General features: G+C 33.2%; 1 protein-coding gene across 3 annotated transcripts in view; it reads left to right on the top strand.

Moving 5' to 3' along the window:
• LOC106459663 (epithelial chloride channel protein-like) overlaps nucleotides 1-14361 on the top strand; it is a 46975-nt gene that overhangs the window by 20338 nt on the left and 12276 nt on the right. For all 3 annotated transcript variants that reach the window (XM_013919303.2, XM_022386198.1, XM_022386199.1), the window contains 4 exons: nucleotides 813-943; nucleotides 2029-2137; nucleotides 3730-3954; nucleotides 4589-4891. In XM_013919303.2, the coding sequence (XP_013774757.1) occupies nucleotides 813-943; nucleotides 2029-2137; nucleotides 3730-3954; nucleotides 4589-4891 (768 nt within the window). The remainder of the gene's footprint in view (nucleotides 1-812; nucleotides 944-2028; nucleotides 2138-3729; nucleotides 3955-4588; nucleotides 4892-14361) is intronic.

Raw genomic sequence — 14361 nt, 5'->3', positions numbered from 1 at the left:
AAATTATCCTATTTTAAATCATCTTTCGCAGTACTTTGTTGCTAATTAGCATTAGATGTTCCTTGATTAAACAGAGAGAGGGCGCAAAAAGAACTCGGATTTTTCCGTGATTTGCTTTTTGAAGGAATTGTTGATCAAATAGAAATATCTTTATATACTTTAGACAAATGAAACACAAATATTTGTTTTGTAGGGTTTTGTCTTTTACCTGTTTATGCAAACAATTTTATATCAAAGTTTTGATATATATGTGATTATCAAGTGACACATTCACATTGTTTTACAACAATATAACAGTGTTATTTTGTAGTTGGTCATAGTTATTTATCCACTTTTGAAGACTCTTTATATATCTTCTTTTCAATTAAAAAATACGACATTCTTCTCATTCATCCAACAGTCTTTTCACTCATCATCAGCCTCCCTCTTCAACCATCAGTCTACTTATTCATCCATCAGTCTCCCTATTTAACCACCAGTCTCCTTATTCATCCATCAGTCTTCTTATTCACCCATCAGTCTTCTAATTCAACCATCAGTCTCCCTGTTCATTTATCTGTCTTTGCATTGATCTGCCGACCTTTTCGTTCATCCATCAGTCCCTATTTAGCCATCAGTCTCCTTATTCATCGAACATCCTCTCTATTCACCCATCAGTCTCCGTATTCAATTATCTCTCTTTACATTGACCTGTCGACCTTTCCATTCAACCATCAGTCTCCCTATTCATCCATTAGTCTCTCGATGCATTCAGGTAAATCACCATTTATCTATAACATATTGAACGAAACACTGTTTTTCTCATCTGATAGATCACAGGATTTTGTGATCACACAGCAGAAAGACTTCATAATGCTCGGGCTCCAACGAAACATAACACTTTGTGTTGGAACCAGCCAACCTGGACAGTCATCACGAACCATCCCGATTTCTCCAAACGTGCGTAAGTAGGACTTAAGACTTATTGGGAAGAATCGTTTTTTGTTGTGTTTGTGGTTGTTGTTTTTGTTGTTGTTTTTTTTAAACTAAAATGCATTATTTTACTTGTTTTAATTATTGTTACAGTTTTCATTAATTTCTTTTTTATCGGCTTAAGTGTTAAAGAATAAGAACGTCACCAAGTTTTTTATCACCCAATTTATGTGAGTGAAAGATATTCTTAAGAGTAACTATTTAACGATTTTAAGGACTATTACTTTATAATTTTAAGTGTTTTATTAAAAGTTTAGTGGTGAGACTTTGATGATACTTGAGGTGACGCTATGTCAATAAATGATCTTTATATCTGACAAAGAAACAATAGAAAACAAAACAATAGAAATTATTTTAAAAATTAAAAAGGTTCTTTACAAACCTGGAACTATGGTAGTCTGTAACTATGGCTGCACGGTCTACTGTACGCCATCTCTTAGTTAAGTTTCATAAGTATAATATACGACTCTTAGAAAATACATGAGAACCTTTATTTAGAAGAAAACTATAAAATGCTAGTAATCACGTGTTAAATATAACGTTTGGTTTTGTAAGGCCTCCTATATTGGCAAAACCAAACGCCATTTAAAAGTCAGAGCCTATGAACATATGGGAATTTCCATCAAAACGCAAACAAAAATTGAATAACCTCTGTGTTTTCTCTATACGCCAACATAGTGAAGAAACAGGACATCAACCTATACTATCAAACTTCTCTATCCTCTGCAAGTCTAATACTGACATGGAATTATTGATCAAAGAAACCCTCCACCTCAAACAGCACTCTCCAACACTGAACAACATGCAGTCTTCATTTAAATCATACATATTTTAATATGTTCGTATTACTGATTTTACCTTTTTTTTTCGTTGTGTTTTCTTGCTGTAGTTTCTCCCCATGATTACTGTTTAGTGTTTTATTTGTTTAATTATCGTTATATTTAGCAACTGTACTTTGACAATGTATAAAGACTTATGTAAATTCATTTTAATCACGTGTTTATGTTGGGCTAAAAATCTGTTTTATTCATTTCTTTCTTGAATGTTTTTATTTAGTAAAAGGGCTACATTTATCACTACAAAACCCATATTTCGATTAGTAAGGGCACAGAAAGGAACTGCGGGTCGATACGTCTTAGTGTTGGATGTTTCTGGAAGTATGGGTGTAAGTAAAACGATTACTTATGTTAATAATACTAAGTTTATATATTCAATTAAGTCATTATCTTTAAGATTTACATAGTAACTATTTGATAACCCTTTGAACGGATACCACAATTTCATGGACGATCCTATTTCATTAATTTGAAATTTTAGCCATTTACTTAGTTTAATTGAGGAGCAGGTTTCTTTCATCGTTATTTCCTTCTATGATTCTGACTTCTACATTACAGTCATGCATGACTGCTTCTTCATACTTGACTTGTTGTCACTCAGTAGATGTGTATATTACCGTACTCATGTTTCAAGCCATCTGGTGTTGGATTCTATATACCTTGCATTACAATGAGGACAAGTTAATTTATATACAGTATTAGACGTTTTATTTGTGCAGAAATAAAAAAATACATAACAACATCAGTTTTCTTGTTTAGGCTTTCATCCAAATATCAGAAATGATTGGACATTAGTCGAGAAACGTCGCTATAAAAAACGTCACATTTCAATGAATTTGAATTTGTAAATTAATAATAACTATCTAATGAAATCATTGATCAGAATCCGAAAATTCGAAATTTAAGAACTTATTTTCTTACTATTATTGTGGCTATTTGTTATGTTGGAGTTATGTATAAATGATTTACCTTTCGACAATTTTGTATATGCGTTTTTATAGTTGCACACGTTAGAAATTGGGCTTCGATGCCCGTGGTGAGCAGAATACAAATAGGCCACTGTGTAACTTTGTGTTTAACTTCAAACAAACAAAAAGCGTTTTTTATATTAAGAGAAATTTTCTACGTCACTTATCAAGAACGAGTCCTAAAAAAGAACTAAAAGCGTATTAGAAATCTTGATTAGAGAGAATAAATGACCGGTAAATTAAAATGGAATGTGAAGATGTACGAACTTAATATCAGGATTGATATGTACTATCATAATTGATTTACAACTCTTTATTTGTGTTTTATGTTTTTGTCAATATCTCGTTTTCTTATTTTTGAACACACTAATATTGCCACGCCTTAGATGTTGAAGCATGGCATTTAACATGAACATGTGTGTTGTGTCTCATTACAATGAAATTCATAATAGTTTTAACTTGCATCATTTTCTACTTTGGCAAAAATATTAAAACTTATGTTGCTATCAATATTCTTGTGATTTACTAGCACACATATACTAATATTACTATATTATAAAGGATATATACATATTCTCAATTCCTCATTTTTTTTCTCTCTCTCTCATAACATATTGCGAGGTTTCACGTCAAGAAGTAAGATTTTCAAACTACCCAGTTCAAAAACATTAATCAGACATTTTATAGTTTAATGTGCAATGCTTTTCTTTCATTGTTTTAAGTTTTTGATCGATAAAATAACTCTACCGATCATTCTTGCTTCTCTAAAATTAAATAATAAATAGTATTTAGTAAATGCTAAGAAGTAGCACTATTTAGTTTCATATTCATACATAATATTAAAAAAGTGTTCTAAGATAAGATTTCCGTAAGAACAAAATCATTGTTTAACTTCGTATTCAAAACACGTGAAATTTGTTTACAACTTTAAAACAGAATCTTACAACTTCTAGGGAGAACCGATCAAGCTCCTTCATAGAGCAGCCAGAAGATTTATAGAAGACAGAGTACCAGATGGAGACCAGCTGGGAATAGTGTCTTTTGGTTCCAAGGCAGATGTTCTTCATAATCTGACCAGAATCTCTAACACCACTCGATCTCAGCTTAGTAAAGCCCTACCAACCAAAGACAGTGGGGGAAGTACAGCAATAGGGCAAGGATTGATACAGGCTGTAAAGGTGAATGTTTAACCCTTACTCTGATCCGTTACAACTGTTTTACTTTCTTGTATGAACAGTCTCTTTGGAAAATGAACAAGAAATCTACAGAGTTACAGACTAATTCCGCCCTACAAATTAGCGAAAATTAACGTTATCAACAAAATTATTTCCCTACAAACATGTGCAAAAATCTATTTTTAGTTGAGACTGAGACTATTAGGTATTCTACAATGTGTCTTATATATATATATAGGTTAATGTTTTTAAAAAGGTTATTAGAGTTCAGTAAGGAACGACTAAACATATTACTATGCCAAATAATCGACTTTTACTTGCCTTAAGCCAAAACATGTTTAATACTTTGATTTTAGTGACAAAACTGAAGGGTGACATGGGATAATAAGTATGGCTTAAGACGGCCTCAAGGTACCAAACCAATTTTATTTTATACTGCTTTTGTCGAAAACACTGAGCATAAACAACTAAATATTACGTAACGATTAAACGTCATAATTTCCATTGGAAGAAACAAAGAACTCCTAAGTACTTTTAATTTTACTTAACTTTCGATATTTCTTCAGGATATTCTATGAGGAATTGGAATTTTTTAAACTATGGTGTTAAAGTTGTGTTACTTGTTACCTTTCTTTAGGTTTTAAAATCTCAAGGAGAATTGGCAGAAGGTGGACTTATTATTTTAATCACAGATGGAGAAGAAAACGTTAAGCCTTTGATCCACAAAATCCTCCCCATGCTAGAAAAAGAGAAGGTTGTGGTTAATGCTATCGCTTTCGGAAGCAAAGCATCCGCTAAGTTAGAACCTCTAACCAAGGCAACGGGTGGTAAAGGATTTTTCTTTGCAGACATAAAAGGCAAGCAGCAGACAAATGCGTTAGACTCGGCTTTTCTGGATTCTGTCACTTCGCAAGCTGATCTGGAGTTTCAGCCGGTTCAAGTAAGATCATTCATTATAAGAAATGTAAAAGAACCTATAAATAAGATTCTTTATCATATAAAATTAAATGAACCAACAAATAGTACGTCTGCTAATTCTGAAAACCAGTGAAACAATATTTGTGTTAATTAGAAATAATAATGTTTGTTTTGTTTGAACTTAAGCACAAAGCGACGCAATGGGCTATCTGTACTCTGCCCACCACAGGTATCGAAACCCGGTTTCTAGCGTTGAAATAATAATGAAAAGGAACATACATAGTCACAAACAATGGGTAATTGCAACTAAATCATTAATTTATCATTAGTACAATACATTATTGCATAATATATAAAAGAAAAGCGGATAACTTGTACAGTACACTATCACAGAATATATTTTATTTTTATAAAAACAGCAGCACACTTCTTCATTATGTTATCATAATTTTATCAGTGTATGATTGTGATTTGTTTTATGTTTTCAAGTATGCTGTATTACTCCCCATAATTCAGCCAAGTTGTTTGATTGCTGTTCAGGTTTCTCAGTTTTTGCATGAGCTCGTACAGACTTAATAATATTTAAATCCGAACTTTGTGCAGGTCCAGCCATGGTGGCGAGTGTTCCGTCAGATTATTTAACATGTCGGATCTCATTTAACTACATATGGGACAGCTGTCTTGCTGGAAGATGATTACTTGACTAATAAGTCTTGTTCCTGATGGAATGGCATGGTGGATAAGAATCTATACGTACCTGTTACTATTCAGGATGCCGTCAATTTAGGGTAGATTTCTAACGTTGTAGATGTCGTGTAATGAACATGTTACTATTCTACTTTCAGTCATTGACCTTTGTGATCGTAGATTATTACCTATTACAAGACGTTGCACTTTGCTTACCAAGGCTTAATTACGATTTATTGCAGGTCTCTTTCTAGATGGTCCTTGAACCCTGGTTGATCCACATTTTCTCAATGCCATTAAGTACAAGGGATATCCCCATCTTAGAAGTTCTAAATCCCCGACCTAAATACATTATTTTATGGTCTGAGTGTATGAATACTTTGCTTTGGAAAGAGCTGATGCATACCATTCTCAGAAATAATCAATTATTTTTGTGGCATCACACTTCCTACCAAACAATGTCAAATGTAGTTTTTATACATGCCATTCCCCCGCAGCTTTATATCTGTTGGGAGTGTTACGTAACTAGCTGCTCTGTATATTAAAAATAATATTAGCATAACTTATTCAATCCTCTGTAGTCTTAGCGTTGAAAATTAAGCGATCTATTCGAAAGAGTAGTTGTGGCCTTGGTAACCACGTGTATAAACACAAAATTCCACATTTTAAAACACCTAAATATCTAAACTTATATTAATATCATAAGTTTCGCCGTCTATCTTATTGTATTCTATCACAGGTTTGTTGTTGTTGCAGTTTTAAAGATATTTAGAAAATTATATTTCATTTTAAGATTTAATTTTCATTTCTTACACAAGTGTCAGTGGTACATTTTTAACGTAAAAAATAATCTTAAAGGCTGAAGTATCATGTTAAAATATAAGGTTTTATTGACCCAGAAGCTTTCCAGCTCTTTAAAGAGCTCTTTGTCAGGTTGAATTACAATACTAACTAGAAACAAACATTAAAAAATAAAAATATTTTTGTGTGAGAAAATCATGAAATGATACACATGTTGTTGCTAAGGCGCTCATCAACAATATTATATAAACCCGATTATCAATTAATCTATTCACCAGTAATATGTAAGTTCACAAACTTCTCAAACATAAACAAATTGGTAAGGACTTCTGTCAATGTATATACAATTGGAAACACTATGAAAGGTAACAAATCAAATGATAATAAGGTCTCAAAGAAGTAACGTAGGATACAATGTTTATCACATCATAGTCTTCTGAACTTTCCATATTTTAAATTAGATTATATATATATATAGTAGGACTTTTTGTTGGTTGATTTTAAAAAGGCCCGTATAGAGTTGAATGTGACTCTTCCTTTGTTTGTTGCCTTCATTTTCGGGCATGAAAATCCCACAGATAACAAGGGAAAAAAGAGAACCCATTGATGTGTCATTTGCCATAATGTAGATAAGATCTTTCGAAATGAAATTCGATGCTGAAAGATGGGTTTTTAATATTTCCATTATTGACTGAGCTGAAATTTTGGTCCAATAGGTAGAATATCATTGAAGCTCCTGTGCAATTAATGAAGTGGCATCGTTTGTTGATACTTTTGTGAATAATGGAATCACATCAAACTAAGAAGTATATCTGTGGAGTTGATTCTTAATTTTTTTTTTTATTGACAAAATTCTTTCAATCTTTGATGGTGTAGTTGCTGTCATTGGTCAAAGATTTCAGGAGGATGGCGAGATGTTTCGCAACATTATAGATAAGGCTGTTGATAAATCTGTCTTGTATGTTTGGGTACACCATAAATCTGTGATGGTCTAGCATGATTTGATCTTAGTGTGTTATTAAAAAAAACAGAACACTTAAACAAATTTTAACTAAGGTAAAAATTCACGTATCTGTCTGTGAGCAGAAACATGCCATATATGGATTTAAACGTAAATGCGGTAAAGAATACGCTGGGGATAGAAAGTTCATTAAAAGTTGGACTTCAGAAACACAATTAAAAAACCAGCCTCCTTGGATAACAAACCACCATAAGCTATCATGGAACAAAGAATGCTATTTATCAAAGACATAGATTGGGAAAGTGCCACAGTTCTTGATCAAGAGTCTAACCATGTGGTAGGTTTGTTTTTGTAGTATCCATATTTAATCTGATTTTATTCTTTGTTCCAAGTATGTGTAAATTTTTCGCATAACATGTGGTCAAGAAAACCATTGAGTTAATCTTTTCTCAAGTTACCTTTGTTTTTTGTCATTCACAAAGTCGAGTGATACCTGTTACCTCTCATAGAGAACATTGCTACATACGACTTTGTGTAAGATTAGGCAATGTCCTTCCCTGGATGTACAAGTAATATCCACAGGTTATACCCCGCCAATGTTGAATGAGAATGACCATTCACGTGGTAGCACAGTTACACTAAGCAAATACGAGGTTTCCTTTTAGATAGAATCCTCTCATTTAGTTAGTTTTACTCAAGTCTTATTTCAAGTTTCTACTGAATCTCACCTGATCCTGACTCAGTGTAGAAGATATAATTGTTATAAGTAACAAATATACAGACTGCGTTTTTGTGTTTTAATAGTTTTATTAAAGATTGATTTCTTAGTGTATCACACTTTCTGTTCAGCCCAGTTATTATTAGACTTTAACTCAATTGCTATGTATTCAGCACTCTTCAGTAATACCTTCCTTATCTTGTCAAATCATCTGTTTATTAGACTTATCTGATGTAGCTCTCAAGTTAATTCACTTCATCTGAATATATATGACAAAGTGGATGAGGAATAAGTAAGGTTGGTACTATGAAGATTAAAATGGTTTATTGCAGACGTTTTTGATAATTACTAGAGTGTATGCTGTCATTAACTTGAACTCCTTGACCGAGACATTTAAAAATACATCTTCAACAAGAAGAATAATGTACGACCTATCAAGTGATGTTCAGTGTGCAAAATAACTGAAAAGAGGTAATATTCCTTGCTGTCTTTCTAAGCTATCAGTAGTAATGTATGGCGGAATGTATGAATTATATTTTGCAACTACTACACAGTTATAGTGGCTAACTAGGATGCCTAATCCATCAATAGTTTCACAACACAATCAAAGAGCAGTTGTGACCTTTAATTTCCAAGCTACATAGTGATTTTCTCTGACATAAAATGTCTAACATTTCACAAAAATCACTCACCTACACCTAATCTAGCAGAATAGCAAAATCTTCAGAACGCATATTGATAGAATCTTTGGAAGGCTCTTTATTTATTTAATTGTTTGTTTTTGTTTTATGTGTGTTTTGTGAAGCTGGAAAAATTTCATGTTAATATCTTGTGATATGAAGTTAATTGTGATTAGTGGCATGTGCTGTATTATTTGAAGATGCAACATAATGTTATTTTATGTAATAACAGAGAGATAATATTTCAATGTCGAAATAGAAATATTTAGCTGGGAGTGAATGTTCATGAACAGATAAAAGAAAATGAGACACTGATTTTGAAAGAAAATTAAATGTTTGCTGTGGTTTTCTGAGTTGTGCAACACCATGTCTGAGAAAAATCACACTATTACCTTGGTTTTCTGGTGAGAATAGTGTGGAATTTTTTGTTGCTTAATACTGAAATGTTTGAGTAGGTGAAATTATCAGTAGTAATAGATCAAATTCACGAACAATGGCTTAAACGTCATAACACATATAAACTTGGTGTACCCAGTATTTAATTTGGTTATGATAGAACATTTTCACTTATGCATATTGAAATATTTATAAAAGCACACAGTTTTCTGGATATTTTCTGAACGTTGTTTCAGTAGAAGGGGAAGCCAGAATGTATACAAATGCGTGATGTAAGAGTACTAGGGAGAATCCAAAAAGTACCATCCCTGGTGTTAAACTTTGAAAAATTACACCATCGGTAGTATAAATCTTGTAACTGAAAGAAGATCCCCGAGGAAAGACAACAGAGACATTGTCACTTCTAACAGTAAAGGAAAGGATCATTTTAACATGAACCTGTTAGTGTATGTGTGAAAGACCCAGTTTTCCGAAAGTGTGCTGCCATTTGCTACGGGAATGGCAATTTGTCAGCATGGCTATTTGAGTATTGATTGGGAAAGTGCCACAATTCTTTGCTACGGAAATGACAATGGTGTCAACATGATTATTTGAGTACTGGTCAAGTAGGGCTCCCAAGGGTGGACTGTGGATCAAGGAAATCAGGGGGATAACGTTCTGTGGATGTATTTTGCATGATGCACATGTAAACATCATATAATTGTCACTTGACAAAGGATACCATGTATTATTCGGCCTCCAAAGGTAGCCTTGGGGTCGAGCAGTGGTCATAACCGCTCATTTATACTACATACCTTACTGACCTTTTAACCGGCTGTAATCCAACAACCTTACATTTCAAATGCGTGACTGGACTTTTACTATATATCAAATTCTGAACGTTTTTGGTGATCTTGTATTGATTGGCCAGGGGTTTTGTTCCATTCTCTTTGTGTGCCAAAACTCCAAAGATCCTGCAATGAAACATTATATCCTGCTTGTGGAGAGATCCTGCAATGAAACATTATACCCAGCCGATGGAGAGATCCTGCAATGAAACATTATAGTCAGCCTGTGAAAAGATCCTGCAATGAAACATTATACCCAGCCGGTGGAGAGATCCTGCAATGAAACATTATAGTCAGCCTGTGGAAAGATCCTGCAATGAAACATTATACTCTGCCTGTAGAGAGATCCTGCAATGAACATTATACCCAGCCCGTGGAGAGATCCTGCAATGAAACATTATACCCAGCCCGTGGAGAGATCCTGCAATGAAACATTATACCCAGCCCGTGGAGAGATCCTGCAATGAAACATTATACCCAGCCTGTAGAGAGATCCTGCAATGAAACATTATACCCAGCCTGTGGAGAGATCCTGCAATGAAACATTATACCCAGCCTGTGGAGAGATCCTGCAATGAAACATTATACTCTGCCTGTAGAGAGATCCTGCAATGGAACATTATACCCAGCCTGTGGAGAGATCCTGCAATGGAACATTATACTCTGCCTGTAGAGAGATCCTGCAATGAAACATTATACTTTGCCTGTGAAAAGATCCTGCAATGAAACATTATACCCTAGCCTGTAGAGAGATCCTGCAATGAAACATTATACCCAGCCTGTGGAGAGATCCTGCAATGAAACATTATACCCACCCTGTAGAGAGATCCTGCAATGAAACATTATACTCTGCCTGTGAAGAGATCCTGCAATGAAACATTATAGTTAGCCTGTGGAGAGATGTGATTCAAGGTTCCTTCATGTGAGAGCCATATACTGTGTGTTTTCTCTTTCCTTTTTTTTATTCTACTAGCAATCATTTGATAATATTGGAAAAACCTTTACTGTGTACAATTTGTCATATTTTCACATACCTTTAATTAGTTTATGTTAAAGGTTGTTTTAAATTTTTCTTTGTTATATGTTTATTGCATCATTCATATTTCATCAATGTTTAAAGATTCTCTGTTTTATAATTTTTGCATTTTGATACAATACTGGTTAGTTATGTTGAAGGACATGCCTTTAGTATTATTTTACCATCGAAGGACTATAGTCAATATGATTGTATGTTGATATTGTTTTTGTGAAGGGTTACTTTAATATGTATGATTATATCTGTGATACTACTGATTTGTATTGTGGTAATCATTGCTAAAGGGTTTTTACTGTGACGCTGTAGTATGTATTGGCATTTGATATTTCTTTATCTGCTGGACAACCCTTCCTAATGGGAGTGGGTGATCATTGTTAAAAGGGTTGTTTGAAAATGTATTCTATATATTTCAATATATTGTGTATCATTGTTAAAGTATTTTATATTAACATGTATGTATATAATCTACGTCATAAAAGGGTTTGTTTTTGTATTCTATATATTTGTGTTAATGGGTTTGTTTTTGAATTGTATATATTTGTGTTAAAGGGTTTGTTTTGTATTGTATATATTTGTGTTAAAGGGTTTGTTTTTGTATTCTATATATTTGTGTTAAAGGGTTTGTTTTTGAATTGTATATATTTGTGTTAAAGGGTTTGTTTTGTATTGTATATATTTGTGTTAAAGGGTTTGTTTTTGAATTGTATATATTTGTGTTCAAGGGTTTGCTTTTGTATTGTATATATTTGTGTTAAAGTGTTTGTTTTTGTATTGTATATATATATATATTATTTCTGTCTGTTACATAGAATTATGATTATGATCTGTTTGTTGAAAGATTATGGTCCATTTGTAAGGTATGTTCGTGTAATGTAAAGAACTATGTTATGAATGTAACTATAAGAGGTTCATTACATTTAAGGGTTTTCGTGTAGTTTCATTTCATGTCTGCATGGCGCATTAGACTGCTTCCTAAAGGGAGTTGGTGTTCAGTGTTATAGAGTTAAATTCTGTGGTGTTCAGTGTTAAAAAATTTATTTGTTAGTTTGTGTGTACTTGCATCGTGTGTGTAATTTTTTACCTATGTTAAAGAGTTTTCCTTTTATGGATTTTAATGTATATTCAGTATATTTTTCATTTTGTATTTATTGTTTAAGAGTATCTTTGATAGTTGTAACTTTCGTGGTATTGTATTTTTTAATGTTCCTGACGTCTGCAAGATGTGTATCGTGTAGAAGACAAAGTTAACGTAATTCTTGACCCAAGCGAGTTTAAAATTGATTTGTTTTAAAATTAAAGTTAATTATCAGCTTGAGACAAGCTGAAGGTAAGGAAGACGGGGAACTGTGGTACAGGAATATAATCAAAGGTGTTTTTCTTTCTGTAGTATTAATATTTGTTGTTAATGTTTTTCTTTGTTTTGAATAGGTTCAGATTTTTCACATAACAAGGAGTCAATAAAACCATTAAGTTGATCTTGTTTCAAGTTATTTTTTTTTCTTTGTCATCCTGAAACAGGTAACACTTGTTACCGCCTGTAGAAAAAAATTGGTACATACACCTTGTGTAAGGTTAGAGCAGTGTCCTTCCCTGAGTGTACGGGTAATATCTAAAGATCATGGCCCCATATATGTGAAATGAGAATGACCAGTCATGTAGTAATTCAGTCACGTAGGTAAATTCGAGGTTTTGTGGTAGATAACAACTTGTCATTTAGTTAGTTTTACTTCACGTCTACACTGAATCTGATTCTGACTCGGTGTAGAAGTGACAAACAGTAACTCTCACTCTGTCTTACAGTGTGCGTTCACTCGAATTATTCCTGGACTTTAACTCAGCCGGAATATATATTTTTTCTTGTCAAGTCTCCTGTTTAGCAGACTTATCGGATAGAGTTATCAAATTAAGTTAGTTCACCCGAATAAACCACAACCCTTCAACTAAAAACAAGAAAATTGAACCGGTAGAAGCACAAAGGAGTCACAATCAACTCAATGTGGGACTCCTTATTCCAACTAACAAACAGTCCTACTATAATCTAACTTGAAGCACGCATGAGTCACAATCAACTTCATATGGGACTCCTTATTCCAACTAACAAACAGTCCCATTACAATCTAACTTCAACTAAATAAAGTTCAATGAACTATGACGTGATGAACGTTGTATACCACAGGACACTGTGTTACCTGTTCGAGACCGTATTATCGTTTCATTTATTACGTTTTAAATGTATATGTATTATTAGAATTCACCCACAATTGCCCCCTATGTTCAACAAGTTTGTGAATTCACGTTTCGCAGGTAGATGTTGTTGTTTGTTAGTTAAGCACAAAGCAGCACAATGGGTTATCTGTGTTCTGCCCACCACTCGTAATGAAACCCGGTTTCTAGCGTTGTAAGTCCGCAGACATACCGCTGTGCCACTGTTATGTTTCTGATCTCATGATTTTCTCACGTGTTTGATTTCTATTTTGTCATATAAGTTTTCTCAATTAGTATTGTAATTTCCACCCGAAGAAGAGAGCTGGATGCTTGTGGGTTTACAAAACCTTATATTTTAACATGGTAATCCAGCCTACAAGTTTATTTTTCTTTTTTATTGTTATTAATTAACACATCCACGTTTGAATAACATTAAAACAATATTTAATAATATTTCTTATTAACCCACTTCGAAAATATGTTTTGAATTTTCAAGTGGGTCACTTACATTTTAGCTACAATTGTTGTTGTTTTTGTTGTGCAAAACTAAACAATGGGCTATCTGCACTGTGTCCACCGCGAGGAATCGAAGCCTTAATTTTAAGAGTTGTAAGTTCGTAAGCCTACCGCTAAACTACCGGGGAAAGCTACAGTTTAATATTACTATGAACTACAAAAGTAAAGTGATATCATAGATTAGGATTAAGACTAAATTCACACAGTAATATCATAGATTAAAATTAAGACTAAATTCACACAGTGATAACAAATTTATTCTACTGATCTATGTAAAGAATAATAAACAACTCAAAACTTGATGTTAATTTTATTTAAAAAAGTATCATAGAGATGGTATGTATATCCAGGGAAATAACCTAGAGACTAAACTTAAGAGATTCAAAATGGCTTAACCGCAGTTGTATATCTTAACTGAATAGCATCCATAATTATTTTTATTTGTGTACTCGAGTTAAAACCGTTCACCATTCCAACACACAGTATTACTTTTAGAGAATATTTTTCACCAGTGTACACAGCGTGGTCACAAGTAAATAGACACCACCTTTTCAGAAAAAAATGAAAATTTTTCAGTCATATTCACATGAATTGATATATTCATAATTTAATTAATATCTAGTAGATCTTCCTTTCGCTTCGTGGAGTTCGTTGATCCTTTGGGA

Source organism: Limulus polyphemus, unplaced genomic scaffold (assembly GCF_000517525.1).
Source record: "Limulus polyphemus unplaced genomic scaffold, Limulus_polyphemus-2.1.2 Scaffold645, whole genome shotgun sequence".
NCBI lineage: Eukaryota > Metazoa > Arthropoda > Merostomata > Xiphosura > Limulidae > Limulus > Limulus polyphemus.
The sequence above is the reverse complement of the archived record's forward strand: the minus strand, read 5'-3'. Positions and strand labels throughout refer to the sequence as shown.